Source organism: Podarcis filfolensis (genome assembly GCF_964270895.1).
Source record: "Podarcis filfolensis genome assembly, chromosome: 1".
Lineage (NCBI taxonomy): Eukaryota > Metazoa > Chordata > Lepidosauria > Squamata > Lacertidae > Podarcis > Podarcis filfolensis.
Window position 1 is genome coordinate 23967493 of NC_139604.1, and position 14533 is coordinate 23982025.

Sequence of the window (14533 nt, forward strand, 5' to 3'; positions counted from 1 at the left end):
TGCTCACGTCTGCTCCTAGAATATGTAAAAGAGGCTGGCCTCATGCCAGGCCATTTGGATTTGGGTAAAAGCCTTAGTCATGGTTGGAGTAGAGGTTGGAAGTCTTGGTCTGCCCCTACGAAGGAATGAGGTATCCCATTAAAGGGATACTGAAGGAGATGTTCTTGTCCAGATGGGGACTAGGGCCATAGCTTTCCGCCATGGCATACTGGGTGGGGTTGCACCTATTTGGTGGATGCCATAGGCCTCCCCCGCCATTCTTTCGACCCCTGGGAGAATCAACCAGAAAATGGGCTGGTTGAAACAGGTTATACCTGGTGCCTATGCCCAAACCACCTTCACCTGTAATTATTAAAGTTGTGGTCTATTTTAAGGTTACCAGACGTCCCCGTTTTCCAGGGACAATCCCCGGATTTACAGATCTGTCCCCAAAATCCATTGAAGTTGAAAAGTGTCCCTGGAGTCATTGAAAAAAATCTGGTAAAGGTAAAGGAAAAGGGACCCCCGCTTCTGGGACGTTGGAGGCTGTAATCAAAAAACAGCTGGAGACCCAAGGTTGGGAAACGCTGGTCTAGAGCAGGGATAAGGTGAAGGTAAAGGGATCCCTGACCATTAGGTCCAGTCGCTGACGACTCTGGGGTTGCAGCGCTCATCTCGCTTTACTGGCCGTGGGAGCTGGCATACAGCTTCTGGGTCATGTGGTCAGCATGACTAAGCCGCTTCTGGTGAACCAGAGCAGCACACGGACACGCCATTTACCTTCCTGCCGGAGCGGTACCTATTTATCTACTTGCACTTCATGCTTTTGAACTGCTAGGTTGGCAGGAGCAGGGACTGAGCAATGGGAGCTCACCCCGTTGCGGGGATTCGAACCATCGACCTTCTGATAGGCAAGCCCTAGGCTCTGTGGTTTAACCCAGAGCACCACCCGTGTCTATTTTGAAACCAAAATAATGGGTCACGGGTAGTCTCTTCAATACATATTGTGGGGTAGTGGGTCACAGCACCTGGGTATACAAGTGGAGGTGCTGGAGATTTGAGCAGAGACCTTCAAGTACGAAAAACTGATTTGCTGAAATTTGAACCAAAAGCTAGCTGCATATTCCAATAATCCCAACCTCAAGCAACACTGTTTTAAAGCAATGTACAGGCAGACTTTGGCAAAAATCAAAAAGAAAGACTGAATGAAATATTGGCTAAGCTTGAGGTCTTATGCAGACTTAACAGAAAAGAATTGCCTATCAGGTTTCTATTCAGCGGGTGATTATTGCCTTAATTGTTGCATTATTTTCCAAACATATCCATTATGAACAAGTCAGAAAGTGTAAATTTCTCCCATCTTTTCCAAGAAAGAAACAAATAAGTAGCAGTCTTGGAAGTGTATGATCACAGGTAAGAGAGTGCAATTGTTATGTGCATATCTCTAACTTCACATGCTTAACCCTTTTGCATCCAACCTTCCTCCCCCCCCCCCCATTAAAACTCAGTTTGTTTTGTCTCCTGAGGAAAAAAGTTTCCCCCATAGGGGAAAGCATCTGATGGAAACAGTGGGGGAAATGGCTGGAGTAGAGAGGGTTAATCACTCCACATATTACTTTGTCGGTTCCCAAGTCTAATTTTCATTGAGCAAAAAACCTGGAAAATGTTACAAGTGCATAACCGAAGATCTGGCCTGGCTCTGATCCCATTGCAGTGTCTGTTTATTCTCAGTATAAAGGACTGACCCTCTCTGGAAATGTAGACTCAACAAACAATGATCAATAAGTATGTTAACAGCAAGCAGTTTCCAAATAAATTTACCTGCTCCAACTTTTTGAAACAATTAAAAAGTACTATTCAAACCATCCACGAGCTGCCAAACACACGGTTCTAGAGCGTAATAAATGCCAGGAACTGGATACGACATATTGGGAAACAAAAACAACTGATCTTTAATGCAAAATTTTAAAATAAAGACATATCCTGACTATTCAGTGCTTAACAAGCATGTAGTTATGACAACAAAACAGAAGAACAAAAGATGGCAATGAAGGACATTGCCTTTCATACAAATGTATTTTGGAATGTGCTGCTGATACAGGATACTTCTCCCCAACAAGTTAGTGTCAACCTTCCTCATCTGATAACCTTTGAAATGTACACAGAGTCATAAGATCAGAAAGTCATGCAGATGAAACTCTGCGTCCACAGGTCATCTACAATGTTTTTCCACCCTTACATAACCCAGAAGGGATTGATTGTCCTGTTTAAGAGTACCCACATTCGAAAGGACACCACCAATAAAATATAAATCTACACATATAAAATGTAAGTATGCCCTTTAAATCACCAGAGGCCCTACAGTAAAGGTGGGCAACCTACAGCCCTTTGCCTAGTTTCATGCAGGGGGGTGACAGTGAGTGGCAAAAAAAAGAGTGTGTGTCAGGATTCAGCCCAGGCCAGCCCTGGAACCCAAGGAACAAGGGAAGCAGGACCTCCTGGCAGATCTCCACACTATGAATGCTACTGAGGAGATGTTGGATCCAGACATGCCTGCCCCAGGACTGGAGGTTAGTGCACTGGGTTCCTGGCTGGCTCTCAGGCGCTCCTCCTTATCTGCCCCAGAGCTACAGAAGCATAGCTGACAGGGTTCCAGGTAAGACTTTCGGGGCCACCACAAAAGTGTTCAGCTAGGGTACTTGGAAGGAGGTGGAAGCACATGGAAGCCGCTCCCTGGATCAGGGCCTGGATACGAGCAAGGAAAAAAGGAGAAGCCTCCAAGTCCCAATTCTGAGCTGACCCATTCGTGGAGCAACATCTCTGTTAGCTTGAGGCTTCCTGAAATAGGCATACGGACTGAGAATGGGGGAAGGGGGTGGCAGAAGAAGAGAAGAGGAGTTTGGATTTGATATCCCACTTTATCACTACCCTAAGGAGTCTCAAAGCGGCTAACATTCTCCTTTCCCTTCCTCCCTCACAACAAACACTCTGTGAGGTGAGTGAGACTGAGAGACTTCAGAGAAGTGTGACTAGCCCAAGGTCACCCAGCAGCTGCATGTGGAGGAGCGGAGACACAAACCTGGTTCACCAGATTACGAGTCCACAGCTCTTAACCACTACACCACAGTGGCTCTCTGGCAGTAGATAGAGAAATGGCCCCATTTTGTGAAGGAGTCTCTTCCAACTGATGGGCCCCTTCATTGTCAAAAGAATGACAATAGCATAAAGTTGTTTGAACAACATATTGGAAGAAAATCCAGTCAGCTCTTCCATCTATTTTTCTCAAGCACATTACATAAAGGAAGCACCTCAAGTCTGCCAACTATGAGGATGGGGCGGATCAACAATAGAACTGTTTCAATCAATAATAATTAATCAATAATAATAATAATAATAATAATAATAATAATAATAACAACAACAACAACAGAGAGTCTTGCTGTGGGTTTAGCCTGAAAGCAGACAGGCCTATATTAAACATGCACAATATTAGATTATTAGTGCCCTCCCCCCAAAAAATATAAATGCCCCCCCGAAACTTCTTAGTACAGTGGTACCTCAGGTTAAGTACTTAATTCGTTCCGGAGGTCCGTTCTTAACCTGAAACTGTTCTTAACCTGAAGCACCACTTTAGCAAATGGGGCCTCCTGCTGGTGCCGCGCCGCCAGAGCATGATTTATGTTCTCATCCTGAAGCAAAGTTCTTAACCTGAAGCACTATTTCTGGGTTAGCGGAGTATGTAACCTGAAGCGTATGTAACCTGAGGTACCACTGTACTATGTAAAGATCACTTCACAGTAGACAAAAAAATGCCACCATGTGTACAAATCGCAGGATGTAACAACTATGTGTAGCTCTCTGTTGCATATGACTAAAATGGAAGCTTCTGTAAACATCTTGTTGCATTCATTTGACATTTACATGGACGCAAGCAATCATCATTCAACATTTGTTCCTGTATGTGCACCTCCTCAATGGAATTTAGTTCCAAGCAAGTTTACTTGTGGAGGTTGGGGCAGTCCAGAAGATGACAATATCTGCAATAGAAACCATGTAAGGACATGATGTGGTTTCTCATGTGTCTGAGTTTGATTTCTATATAGTCAAATATAAGCATCAGGTTGTAGAGATTTCCCCTTCTCTCACCAAATATTGCTTATAGTACAAAGGAAGAAAAACTGCAAGCTGTCCACATGTATCTCCATTGTTTTAATGTACAGCTTGACCTGTGCAAGTTTACCTGAAAGCAAGTCCCACTGAGTTGCGTGGGACTTACTCCCATGAGAAACAATTCACCGGAGCTTACTCCCTGGCAAGTGTGCATAGGATTGCAGCTTTACAACAAAATCCTATGCAAGTCTACTCAGAATAAGTCCCTTCAAGTTCAACGGGACTTACTCTCAGTAAGTAGGTACAGGTTTGCAGCCTTAAAGTATTACAACAGTAATAGGAAGGATTGCACAAAACAAAGAAACTTTTATATTCCTACTTTTCTATATATACTTGATCCTTTGACAAGCTAACACAGTTTGGTTGTAATATTGACCAAATTGTTGAAAGCAGTTTGTCAGAGGAGCTAGAAAATATACTTTAAAAGGCACTTACATGTGACAAACTTCTTTCCTAGTTTCATTATGGTTCATAAAAAAAAAAGTCCAACTCAGGAACTGGCAATGACTGAAGAAAACAACAACCCTATCTACCGGAGATCTAAAATAATGTCATGAGTATATTTTACTGATGGGTTCAAGTCCATTCTCTTGGTCCTAATTAGCATTTTTCTCTTCTCCACTTTCTTTATTTTTATTTTTTTAATCTCCAATGGACACTTTAGCCGAATCTATCAGCTTTGACAGAAGGCCGAAATCCTGGCAGTGAACTATAAATTGACCATTTCCATAAAAAGAGCTGCTAAATGAGAAACCATGTGCTCAGTATAAAACTAATTTCATGCTTTCAAAAGCACACAGTGGCTTCTAGCAAGATAGTGGCCCTGGGACTTGCAAAGACAGATTGGCTAATACAAATGGGTTTGCTCCTGGTTAGCCATGCTTTACGTGTACTGCCAGTAAATGGAAATTCTCAAATCTTCACTCAAACAAACATGTTCTTATCTGTAACTCAGTCGTTGGGAGCTATAAAAACAAATACTTCATGAATAAATTTAATGGTGAAAGCATTAGATAGGTTAGTTTCTACTGAAAGATCTGCAAAGCTACTTAAATAGTTATTTTGTAAGAAGAAATGCCAGTTTCATAATGCTAGCTTGTAATTTTCTCTTCATTGGGGACAATACTACCCAGACCTAAAACAAATAACTAAAACAACACCTACCTCAATGAAGATAAGCAAGCCCACAGCAAGGTTTAATGAATAATATTCACACTGAAGTGATTGGCTAGAACTTTTTAGACAAGTAAACATAACTTAATCCTCTGCCAGAATGTTTTGAAACTTAAGGGGTGGGCGATATGAACTTCACAAATTAGTTTCAGCAATATATTTCTGCTTTAAAAAAAAGAAAGATGTGCAGCACTTAAAATGTCATATTTAATTAAAGCATGCTTAGATGGCAGTGACAGTAATTTTATGCCTCTCATAAAACAAGTTGTCATTGCAAATGAATTAGTGGAGGTTGTCCTGTGACTGACAGGTCATACCGTTTAATACTCACAGAGTCAGACTCCCGTTTTCATTACTCCAGTATGCAGTCCATTGCTTTTATCTTATTTTATTAGTTGCAAGTCATGTTAGTAATTTATCTCCTGTATAATATCCCTTCCACGAGTCAAGCTTTCTGCTAAGTAGGGTTCAGTGCCCTGCATATCATTTTTGATCACAAGTACACAATCTCACTGATGATTAGCCTCATCAATTAATGATCAGCATGTCATATTGTACCAATAGATGGATTCTGATATATTTGAAATAACTAAGAGCTAGAACAGCCTCTTCTCCAAGTAAAATGACAGGAAACCGAAAGGAGTTAACGTTTACAATGTCATCATTTTCTCATTATTTTTCTAGCCTTTTGTGTTGTCTCTGCCGGCACAAATGAAACACAAAATTCCACTTCCACACACATACAGAAATGATGCCAAGCATAGGATAAATGTATAGGAATGTGCCTCAAAGCAATTCTGTAATGCTTACTCATAATAATAATAAAATTCATTGCTCACCTCTGCTAGGAAGTCCACTCCACATTTTGGTAGTACTAAATATCCAGCTCATAAAAGAAACCAGGTTAGAAACACAAAACTTCCAGTATGTGAGCAGAAAGAGGTATGGTGAACACTACAGAGGCTTGGCTCTCCAACCCTGATCATCTGTGTGACAGTAAACTGTTACACAGTGCAGCTCCAAACCTTCTCTGCTGCCGGCTTATTTGCACTGCTCATTGAAAATCCTTTACATGCTGGCAGCATTTTAGGGAAGGACAAGCACACTGAGTCATTTGTAAAGAAAGCAGAGCAATTTCAGTTCCACACATTCATTCGTACTGAAACACACACACACACACACCACACACACACACACAGACACGCACACTGTCAAAGTAAGGTCTCTGGGATGGATTTATGGTGAGGAAAAGGCAACCTTAAGGCTTCATTACCAACGCAGGGGATTCAGCGGCTGTGATCAAATTCAAGCAAAAGACGGATGATTATGAAATGGCTCTACAGATATAGCTGCAAGCCACGCAGAATGAAGAATCATCTTCCCAAACTGAGCAAGTGTCAAAATTAGCTCTGGGGTTTCCACAGTGACAGAGGAACATCCGGAGCCAATATGCTGATGGGGAGGCGGAGGTTATTATTGGAGGTGGTTTTAAAAATGAAAACAGTGACATATTGACTGAGGGGTTTTTGTTTTGTTTTTTGCTACTAAGAAAATGAACAACACATGTTCAGAAAACAAGAAACATCAGTTATATGCTATCCTAAAATAGCTAAAAACATAAAGCCTTTTTTCCCCACCAAGACAGAAATGAATGTGGTAAACATTTAGAGCTAAACTATGGACTACTGACCTTGCAAACTGGCTAGCCATTTGTAGCCAGCACGGACTGGCAATGCGGGGATCCAGTTCACATGAGAACCCTAGCATGGAGGAATTGGGGTGGGGGGGCGTTTAACCTTTGTCCACTACTATGGCCCCACTCCAGATTTGGTGGCCTGTGCCTGCAATTTGCACTGTGGAAAAATGCTTCCCAATTCATTTCAGCAACATTTTTTCCTTGTATATAGATATGCAGCAAACAGAACATGTGCTTTGGACGCTAGACCATATGGTGCTCGTTTGGTGTCCAACCATTCCTTCAGTTGAACTGCACCTTATGATGTGTACATCTCTACCCATTTGCTTTTCCCTCACTTGCTCTCACCAGCCCCAGCCCCACTGCTGATTTCTTCTTCAAAGGTCTCTCCTTTTTTTTTTTAGTCCAACAAACTCTTGTCAGTCAAAATGGAGGGGCAGGTAGTCCTCTTCCCAAATCGCTTCCAGCTACCAATTGTTTTTTACCTTTGAAATTTTATTCTGTACCTTTGTGCTCCCCCTTTGCTGTTGGACCTACTTCTACACTCTTAACTGATCTTGGCCCTTTGTTTACCTTTCTTCTCTTTCACAACACTCGACCCTTGCCCCTTCATGACTTCAGTATTCATGGATGAACATCTCACTGATCAAGTTACCTTCCACTTCCCCCTCCCCCCCAACTAAACTCCTCCAGAGGCCTGTGACTTTGGACAGACTCGGCCACTCACTGCCCCGTTCACTCCCTTGACCTTGTGTTCTACAAGAACTGTTATGTACTGGGCTCCCTGCCCTAAGAGAACACCCTCTTTCTGACCACCACATTATCACTCACAGTGTGTACCTTCTCTACCTCCACACCTCTGCTTCTTGTCTCTACTGTAACCTGCAGTCTGATAACACTCTCTTGAAGTGTCATCATCCCTTTATGTCACCTGGCACATCTGACCACTGCTCTAGATCAAGGTAGCCAATGTATGATGTTGGAGTACAACTCCCACCTGCAGCCCCAATGGAAGATGGGAATTGTCATCCATCCAACAGCATCTAGAGCGCACCGTGTTGGCCACCCCACTCCAAACTCTGTTGTTTCAACACCAACTCCTCCCTATACTTAAATCTTAGCTTGTTTGTTCTACTGTCCTACCAAGCTATTCGGCACGCTTGCTCCCAGCTCAGCATAGGTCTTCCATACATTATCCCCATTCATGTCCTCAGGGTGCTATGTGCATTTTGAGGCATTAAAAAAAAGCCTGGCTCATTTTAAATCCATACCGGGGGTGCCAACTTGAATAAAATATTGGGGGCCCCAGATAAGCCCCGCCCTTCATAATCAATCACATGATGCTGTCCATTCGCACCATTTGAATGGAAATGTTAATCAGCTTGGGGGGGGGCTGGCCCCCTCAAATGTTTTATTGTGGGGTCGAAGGGACCTCAGCCCCAAGGAGTTGGCTGCTATGCCTCATACTCTGCTCTTTATCTGGCCAAGCATCATTACTGACCATTTTCAACAATCCTGAAGCTTCTTTTTTACCTTTTATGCTCACCTAAAGCCTGCCTTCTCTACCTCAGTTTCTGTCAGAACCTCACCAACTTCAGTAACAAATTGCAATTTATCTGCCAAAATCTCTCTGTCCCTTCACTGCATCCATTCATCTTCCACCTCCCTCAGATGCCAGTGTTTGTTGATGAGATGGAAAAAATGCAAAGAATGTATAGATGTGTATATTAGGCAGAACTGTATGTAAAAATGTGTACAGTAGAAGAAACTAAACACTAAAATGCTGGTGAATTTTCATGAGGTAAGTCCATTTACCTTCTCTGCAGGGAGGCGGTGGTTGCAGCATGGTGTGGCTTGCTGCTGGGGCAGGGGGAGAGATTAAAATGGCTGGTGGAGGACGCCACATCCTCATCCGCCAGCTGTGGTGATTGACATGGCCCACCTGCAACTTCAGCCAATCACATGTGGGCTGGGGCTTGAGTTTTCAGGAGCAGACTTGACTGGGAGCTTCTAATTGAGATCCTCAGTCAGCTCCACTCACTGGGCTTAAATAAGGAGTGCACACAATCTTGGCAGCTCCGTCAGAGCCGGATCACCCACCCACCCACCCTCCCTCTCTTGGCAGCACACTACGACTCGCCCAAAGGAGTGGGCTGGTCATATGCACGATCTCCCTATCTAAATCTCGGTCCCTATTTTCAGGGCCAGGCAGGATTTTTTTTCCTCCAGACATATTGGGTCTGTCTCAAGGTTTTCACCTTCCTCATAGCAATTGTCACCACTTAATGGCGGATAAGGCATTGGGATGGGTTGTTAGTCAAGGCAGTGGGGTTGGGAGTCTCAACACCCCCCTCAAGGAAAGGGAGGTCCAGGGGAGAGGGGCTTCTATCCAGGTGCCCACACAGGGTTGTTGGGCCATGTTACTAAACTTATAGTGGTGATTCTGCTGGGTCGCATCTATGTCCTAGGGTGATCCCTAACTTAGGATCAACCCTAATGAACAACCATCCAGCAGGATGGATATATAACCAACACGTTAGCCAAAGCCTACTGACACCTGTAATCCAATAAAGTTGCGGCCTATTTGATCCCAAATCCTTGTTTTGTGACTACAGCTCATGCCACTGCTTAGGCCCGGTTACAGGCTGACTGAGCCTGTGCTCACAAAACATCACCTCAAACCAATGTGGAAAACTGAACTTAATATTGGAAAAATGAGAAACTGAGGTAAACAAAAATTAATATATTCAGCCATCGCTCTCCAACTCCATTCTCTAGTCCATATACAATCAGACTTCTGTCCTCTCCAGCTACACTCCACTAAAGCTGTCCTTGAATATCCTCTCAGCACTACATCTAAAGAGCCCCTCTGTCCTTGTCTGATACAATTTAACATTATTAATACAAGAAATAAAAATACCCTGACAAAAAGACAACTGGGCCTATGCACACAAGAGCTATTAATCACAATCTACTATTCTGAAAAGTGATTTCCCCTTTGATTACACACTTTAAAATATTCTCCATAATCTTAATTTTTCCCTACACCCCCCCCAAATGCTTATGACAGGTAACAACATGCAGCTGAAGAAAACTCTATTTACCCATCACCACTTGGCTGAAGTCAACTGACTCTCTATTCCTGACTGCAAAACGCTTTTTAAAAGCAGAAAGCCCCAACTGGAAAAGTACGCTTCGCTACATTGAACCCAAATGTACCTCCCATCCCCAAGGCTGAGAGACCGGGGGCGGGGGGAATCACACCAAACAGCACAAGAGAAAAGGCAGGATATATGTGTGATAAACAGTGATAAAGGGTGAATTGATAAAAAGGAAACACATATTGTACATACGGCAACAAAAAAGCAAAAAGCTCCCCTCAAACATGGAGAAGAGGCCAGACTCGGCTGAATGTGTATTTCAGCCAATGGTTTATCTGTCAATGAAGTTGCAAAAAGGTATGAGAAAGCACTCACTCTGCAGCTGAGGATGGGTTGCAGGTCCTGCCTTTCCCCAGCTCCTTTCAGTGATCATCATGAGGTATGAAGAGCAGATACGTTCCTCTCTCAGGTAAAAAGGTAAAGGGACCCCTGACCATTAGGTCCAGTCGTGGCCAACTCTGGGGTTGGGGAGCTCATCTCGCTTTATTGGCTGAGAGAGCTGGCGTACAGCTTCCAGGTCATGTGGCCAGCATGACTAAGCCGCTTCCGGTGAACCAGAGCAGCGCATGGAAACGCCGTTTACCTTCCCGCCGGAGCGGTACCTATTTATCTACTTGCACTTTGACGTGCTTTCGAACTGCTAGGTTGGCAGGAGCAGGGACCGAACAACGGGAGCTCACCCTGTCATGGGGATTCAAACTGCCGACCTTCTGATCGGCAAGTCCTAGGCTCTGTGGTTTAACCCACAGCACCACTCAGGTAGAAAGATGTTATTGGTTTATTCCTTACACCTGACAGTCTTTACTGTGGCAAACATTAGGGTACACATGGCGTACACAAACAAGGCACATCTGCTGAACAGCTGCATAGGTCCTTACAAGTAAGTGGTGCTCACAATCCCAGAAATAAGTATGTTTCCTTTTAGATGTTATACCTCAACATCCCAATACCTTACAATTTGTTTGGGGGAAATAAACACCAACCAGCTGTTTCTGTGACAACAATGAGCAAGAAGTATTCACGCCGGGAGACTTACTCCTATCAATTTGGGATCTGGTGATAAGTTACAAAAGGTGTAAGAAGCCCTTTCTCACTTACTGAAAAAACTACATGTGAAAAGTATTCAGGAATCCTAATAATTATTGTGATAGCATCACTGTGAAACTGGTTTCAATAATCAAGAGACAGATATAATATATTCCATGGGAATAAAATGTGTACTGCAACATGCAAAAGGAAGTCTTTCTTTTAAAAATACCCACATTAATTTCATATAGTTACAAGCTGTTTTGTAGTGCATCAGGTTTAAAGATCAAAACCAAACTTTTAAACTCATTACAAATGGTAATTATGTAAATTAATCATTTTAATCATCTAACAACATCACAAAAACAGATTTTGTAGGTACACATAACTACACTAGCACAGCATAATTATTTGCTATTCCGATAAATAAAACATGAAATAAAGTAAGTGTTTTAGCATTTACTTCTAAATTACTGGAGAACACTGATTATGGCTTGGGTACTATTTCACATTCCTTAAAGAGGAAAAATCACTGTGATGACATTAAAATATAGCGGAGTTGAACGCAAAAATCGGTCGGGGGTGGAAAGCACAAAGTTGAGTTGATAATGTTTTTACAAACTTTCTGTAACCCAAGCTGACCTCTGATGTATCTTTCATGGGCAGGATAAAGAGTGAATCATATTATTATTATTTATTTAAAAAAAAAAAAAACCAGCATGGGGGGAAAGGGTGAACTAATGGGACTTTTCTGCATCTCAGCCAGTAATATTTTCATTACAGTTGCATGGAGATTTCCATTTTTTAATGTTGTTAATAAACTACACTGATTAATACTTCCACCCAATTAAACAAACACAGCAAAAACTGGCAGAAGATGAAAACTTCACATGCCATGGAAAACCCTGAAATGACATGTGCCATTTCTACAGAGGCTGCACTGCCAAGTAGAACCAGATGGCTCGGCTTAAAATGTTTCAAAACTTGACACATTTGTCATTTTGTCACCATTTGCCCATGCACTCTACACCGACAGAACTTCATAGGGAAATAAATCCTGCAGTTTTCTGTACTTCGTAGAGTATCCCCAAATGCCTTCCCAAACATCCCTTTGCAGCTGCACTCAGCTAAATTCAGTTACAAGAGGGCAAACTATAACACATACCATGCCTTATTAAGCTAAAATTGTTCTGATTCTCCAAAAAAGAGATCTGTATCATTGTCTAATAATATCATTTGTTTCCCCTTCTGTTTTCCATCCCCACCTTTTTTTTCTTTTTTGCATGTATGTATAAAGAAGGCTGATCGCCAAAGAATTGATGCCTTTGAATTATGGTGCTGGAGGAGACTCTTGAGAGTCCCATGGACTGCAAGAAGATCAAACCTATCCATTCTTAAGGAAATCAGCCCTGAGTGCTCACTGGAAGGACAGATCGTGAAGCTGAGGCTCCAATACTTTGGCCACCTCATGAGAAGAGAAGACTCCCTGGAAAAGACCCTGATGTTGGGAAAGCTTGAGGGCACAAGGAGAAGGGGACGACAGAGGACGAGATGGTTGGATAGTGTTCTCGAAGCTACCAGCATGAGTTTGACCAAACTACGGGAGGCAGTGGAAGACAGGAGTGCCTGGCGTGCTCTGGTCCATGGGGTCATGAAGAGTCGGACACGACTAAACAACAACAACAAATACACGCATACCTGATTTCAGTCCGTGCCTCTCAAAGGCTGGTTACTGTAAATGATACTCTATGATACACCTGTGTTTTTCGAACAGACGCCTCAGCTTCTTGCAGTGTTTTGGTACTCCTGTACAATCAGTGTCTCATATTTTAGTACAAAGACATGAAACACGTCGGAATTTGGCTCTGATTGATAAACAGCTGCTTAAACATTCTTTTAAGGAAATAACAAACCCCAAAGACATGTGTATCTTCCCCTCTGCCATACACCCACAAAGAACCGTCCTAGCAGTGTCAATAATAGGAAGCGTTAAAGGGATAGAAGAGACATTTGATTCACAAAACGGGCCTTACGTGCAATGATTGCAATCTACTTTGTCCAAATAGATACCGGCAGAGCACTCCTCTCATATCTACTCTGAAGTAACTCACATTTAAATTCAGTAGTACTTACTCTCAGGTAAGTACGTACAGGTTGCAGCTAAAGGGAGGAGGAGGGAGACATATGGTGTGCTCACATTACCACCTTAGAGAACAGTGTGGTTGTTGCCTTTTCGTTGTGTTTTACAGCTCTCCCGTGCTGCACAGCTGTTCAGATCAGCACAGCTTCATTAGTGTCAGATTGGTTTGCGTTTGTGCACATACCAGGGGGTGTTGACTAGCGGGGATATCTTTACTCTATGCATGTGTTCAGTCCTTGGCAAGAGACAAATTAGGAATGGTTTAAAGGACAGTGAAACAGGTTTGAGAAACAAAAAGCAGTATTTTGTAACAAATTACAGGAAATGTATACCTTTTGGATAACGTTATATAAACAGAAATTGAAAGCTCAGCGCTGGAAACACAGTGAGTGCAAATGAGAGTGTGAACACAGCTACATTCCCTAAATCATCTCCATGCGGAGTGACTGTAGCCAGTTCACTAAAAACCATCATTCTGTGAATGCTTACAGCACCATCTTGTGGAAGCTTTTTAAACGTACACTGAAACTAGCTGGGTGATAGCTAAGAAAACAAACATGTCATTGGAATGAGTATGTTTGTTTTACAATTATGTCGCTGGAGATGATTTAAGTGTTTTTGGTATTTGTATGAATTATATTTGTTTGTACATATATAGTAAAAAAAAAGGGGCGGGTCACTTTGCTTCCACTATACATTTGATACAGTCGTCATTGTTACCTGGGGTACTCAGACTTCATTCTCTTCCCCACTGCCCCATACACAAGAAGTCTGATGTATGGAAGTGAGAGCTGGACCATAAAGAAGGCTGATCGCTGAAGAATTGATGCTTTTGAATTATGGTGCTGGAGGAGACTCTTGAGAGTCCCATGGACTGCAAAAAGATCAAACCTATCCATTCTGAAGGAAATCAGCCCTGAGTGCTCACTGGAAGGACAGATCCTGAAGCTGAGGCTCCAATACTTGGGCCACCTCATGAGAAGAGAAAAGACCCTGGAAAAGACCCTGATGTTGGGAAAGCTTGAGGGCACAAGGAGAAGGGAACGAAAGAGGACGAGATGGTTGGACAGTGTTGTCGAAGCTACCAGCATGAGTTTGACCAAACTGCGGGAGGCAGTGGAAGACAGGAGTGCCTGGCGTGCTCTGGTCCATGGGGTCATTAAGAGTCGGACACGACTAAACAACAAC

At 42.8% G+C, this 14533-nt stretch overlaps 1 protein-coding gene across 9 annotated transcripts in view; it reads right to left on the minus strand.

Annotated features, from left to right (window-relative positions):
• Positions 1–14533, minus strand: part of ZNF385B (zinc finger protein 385B) — a 203038-nt gene that overhangs the window by 148387 nt on the left and 40118 nt on the right. The window contains exon 1 of one of the 9 annotated variants that reach the window (XM_083629805.1): positions 6580–6594. The exons of 6 other annotated variants lie outside the window; for them this stretch is intronic. Coding sequence is in view for 2 of the 3 variants with exons in the window: in XM_083629812.1 (XP_083485938.1) it covers positions 6162–6213 (52 nt within the window). In the remaining variant the exon portion in view is untranslated. Of the gene's footprint in view, positions 1–6161; positions 6385–6579; positions 6595–14533 lie in introns of those variants that run through there. 2 more of the 9 variants (XM_083629812.1, XM_083629813.1) reach the window with 2 other exon arrangements.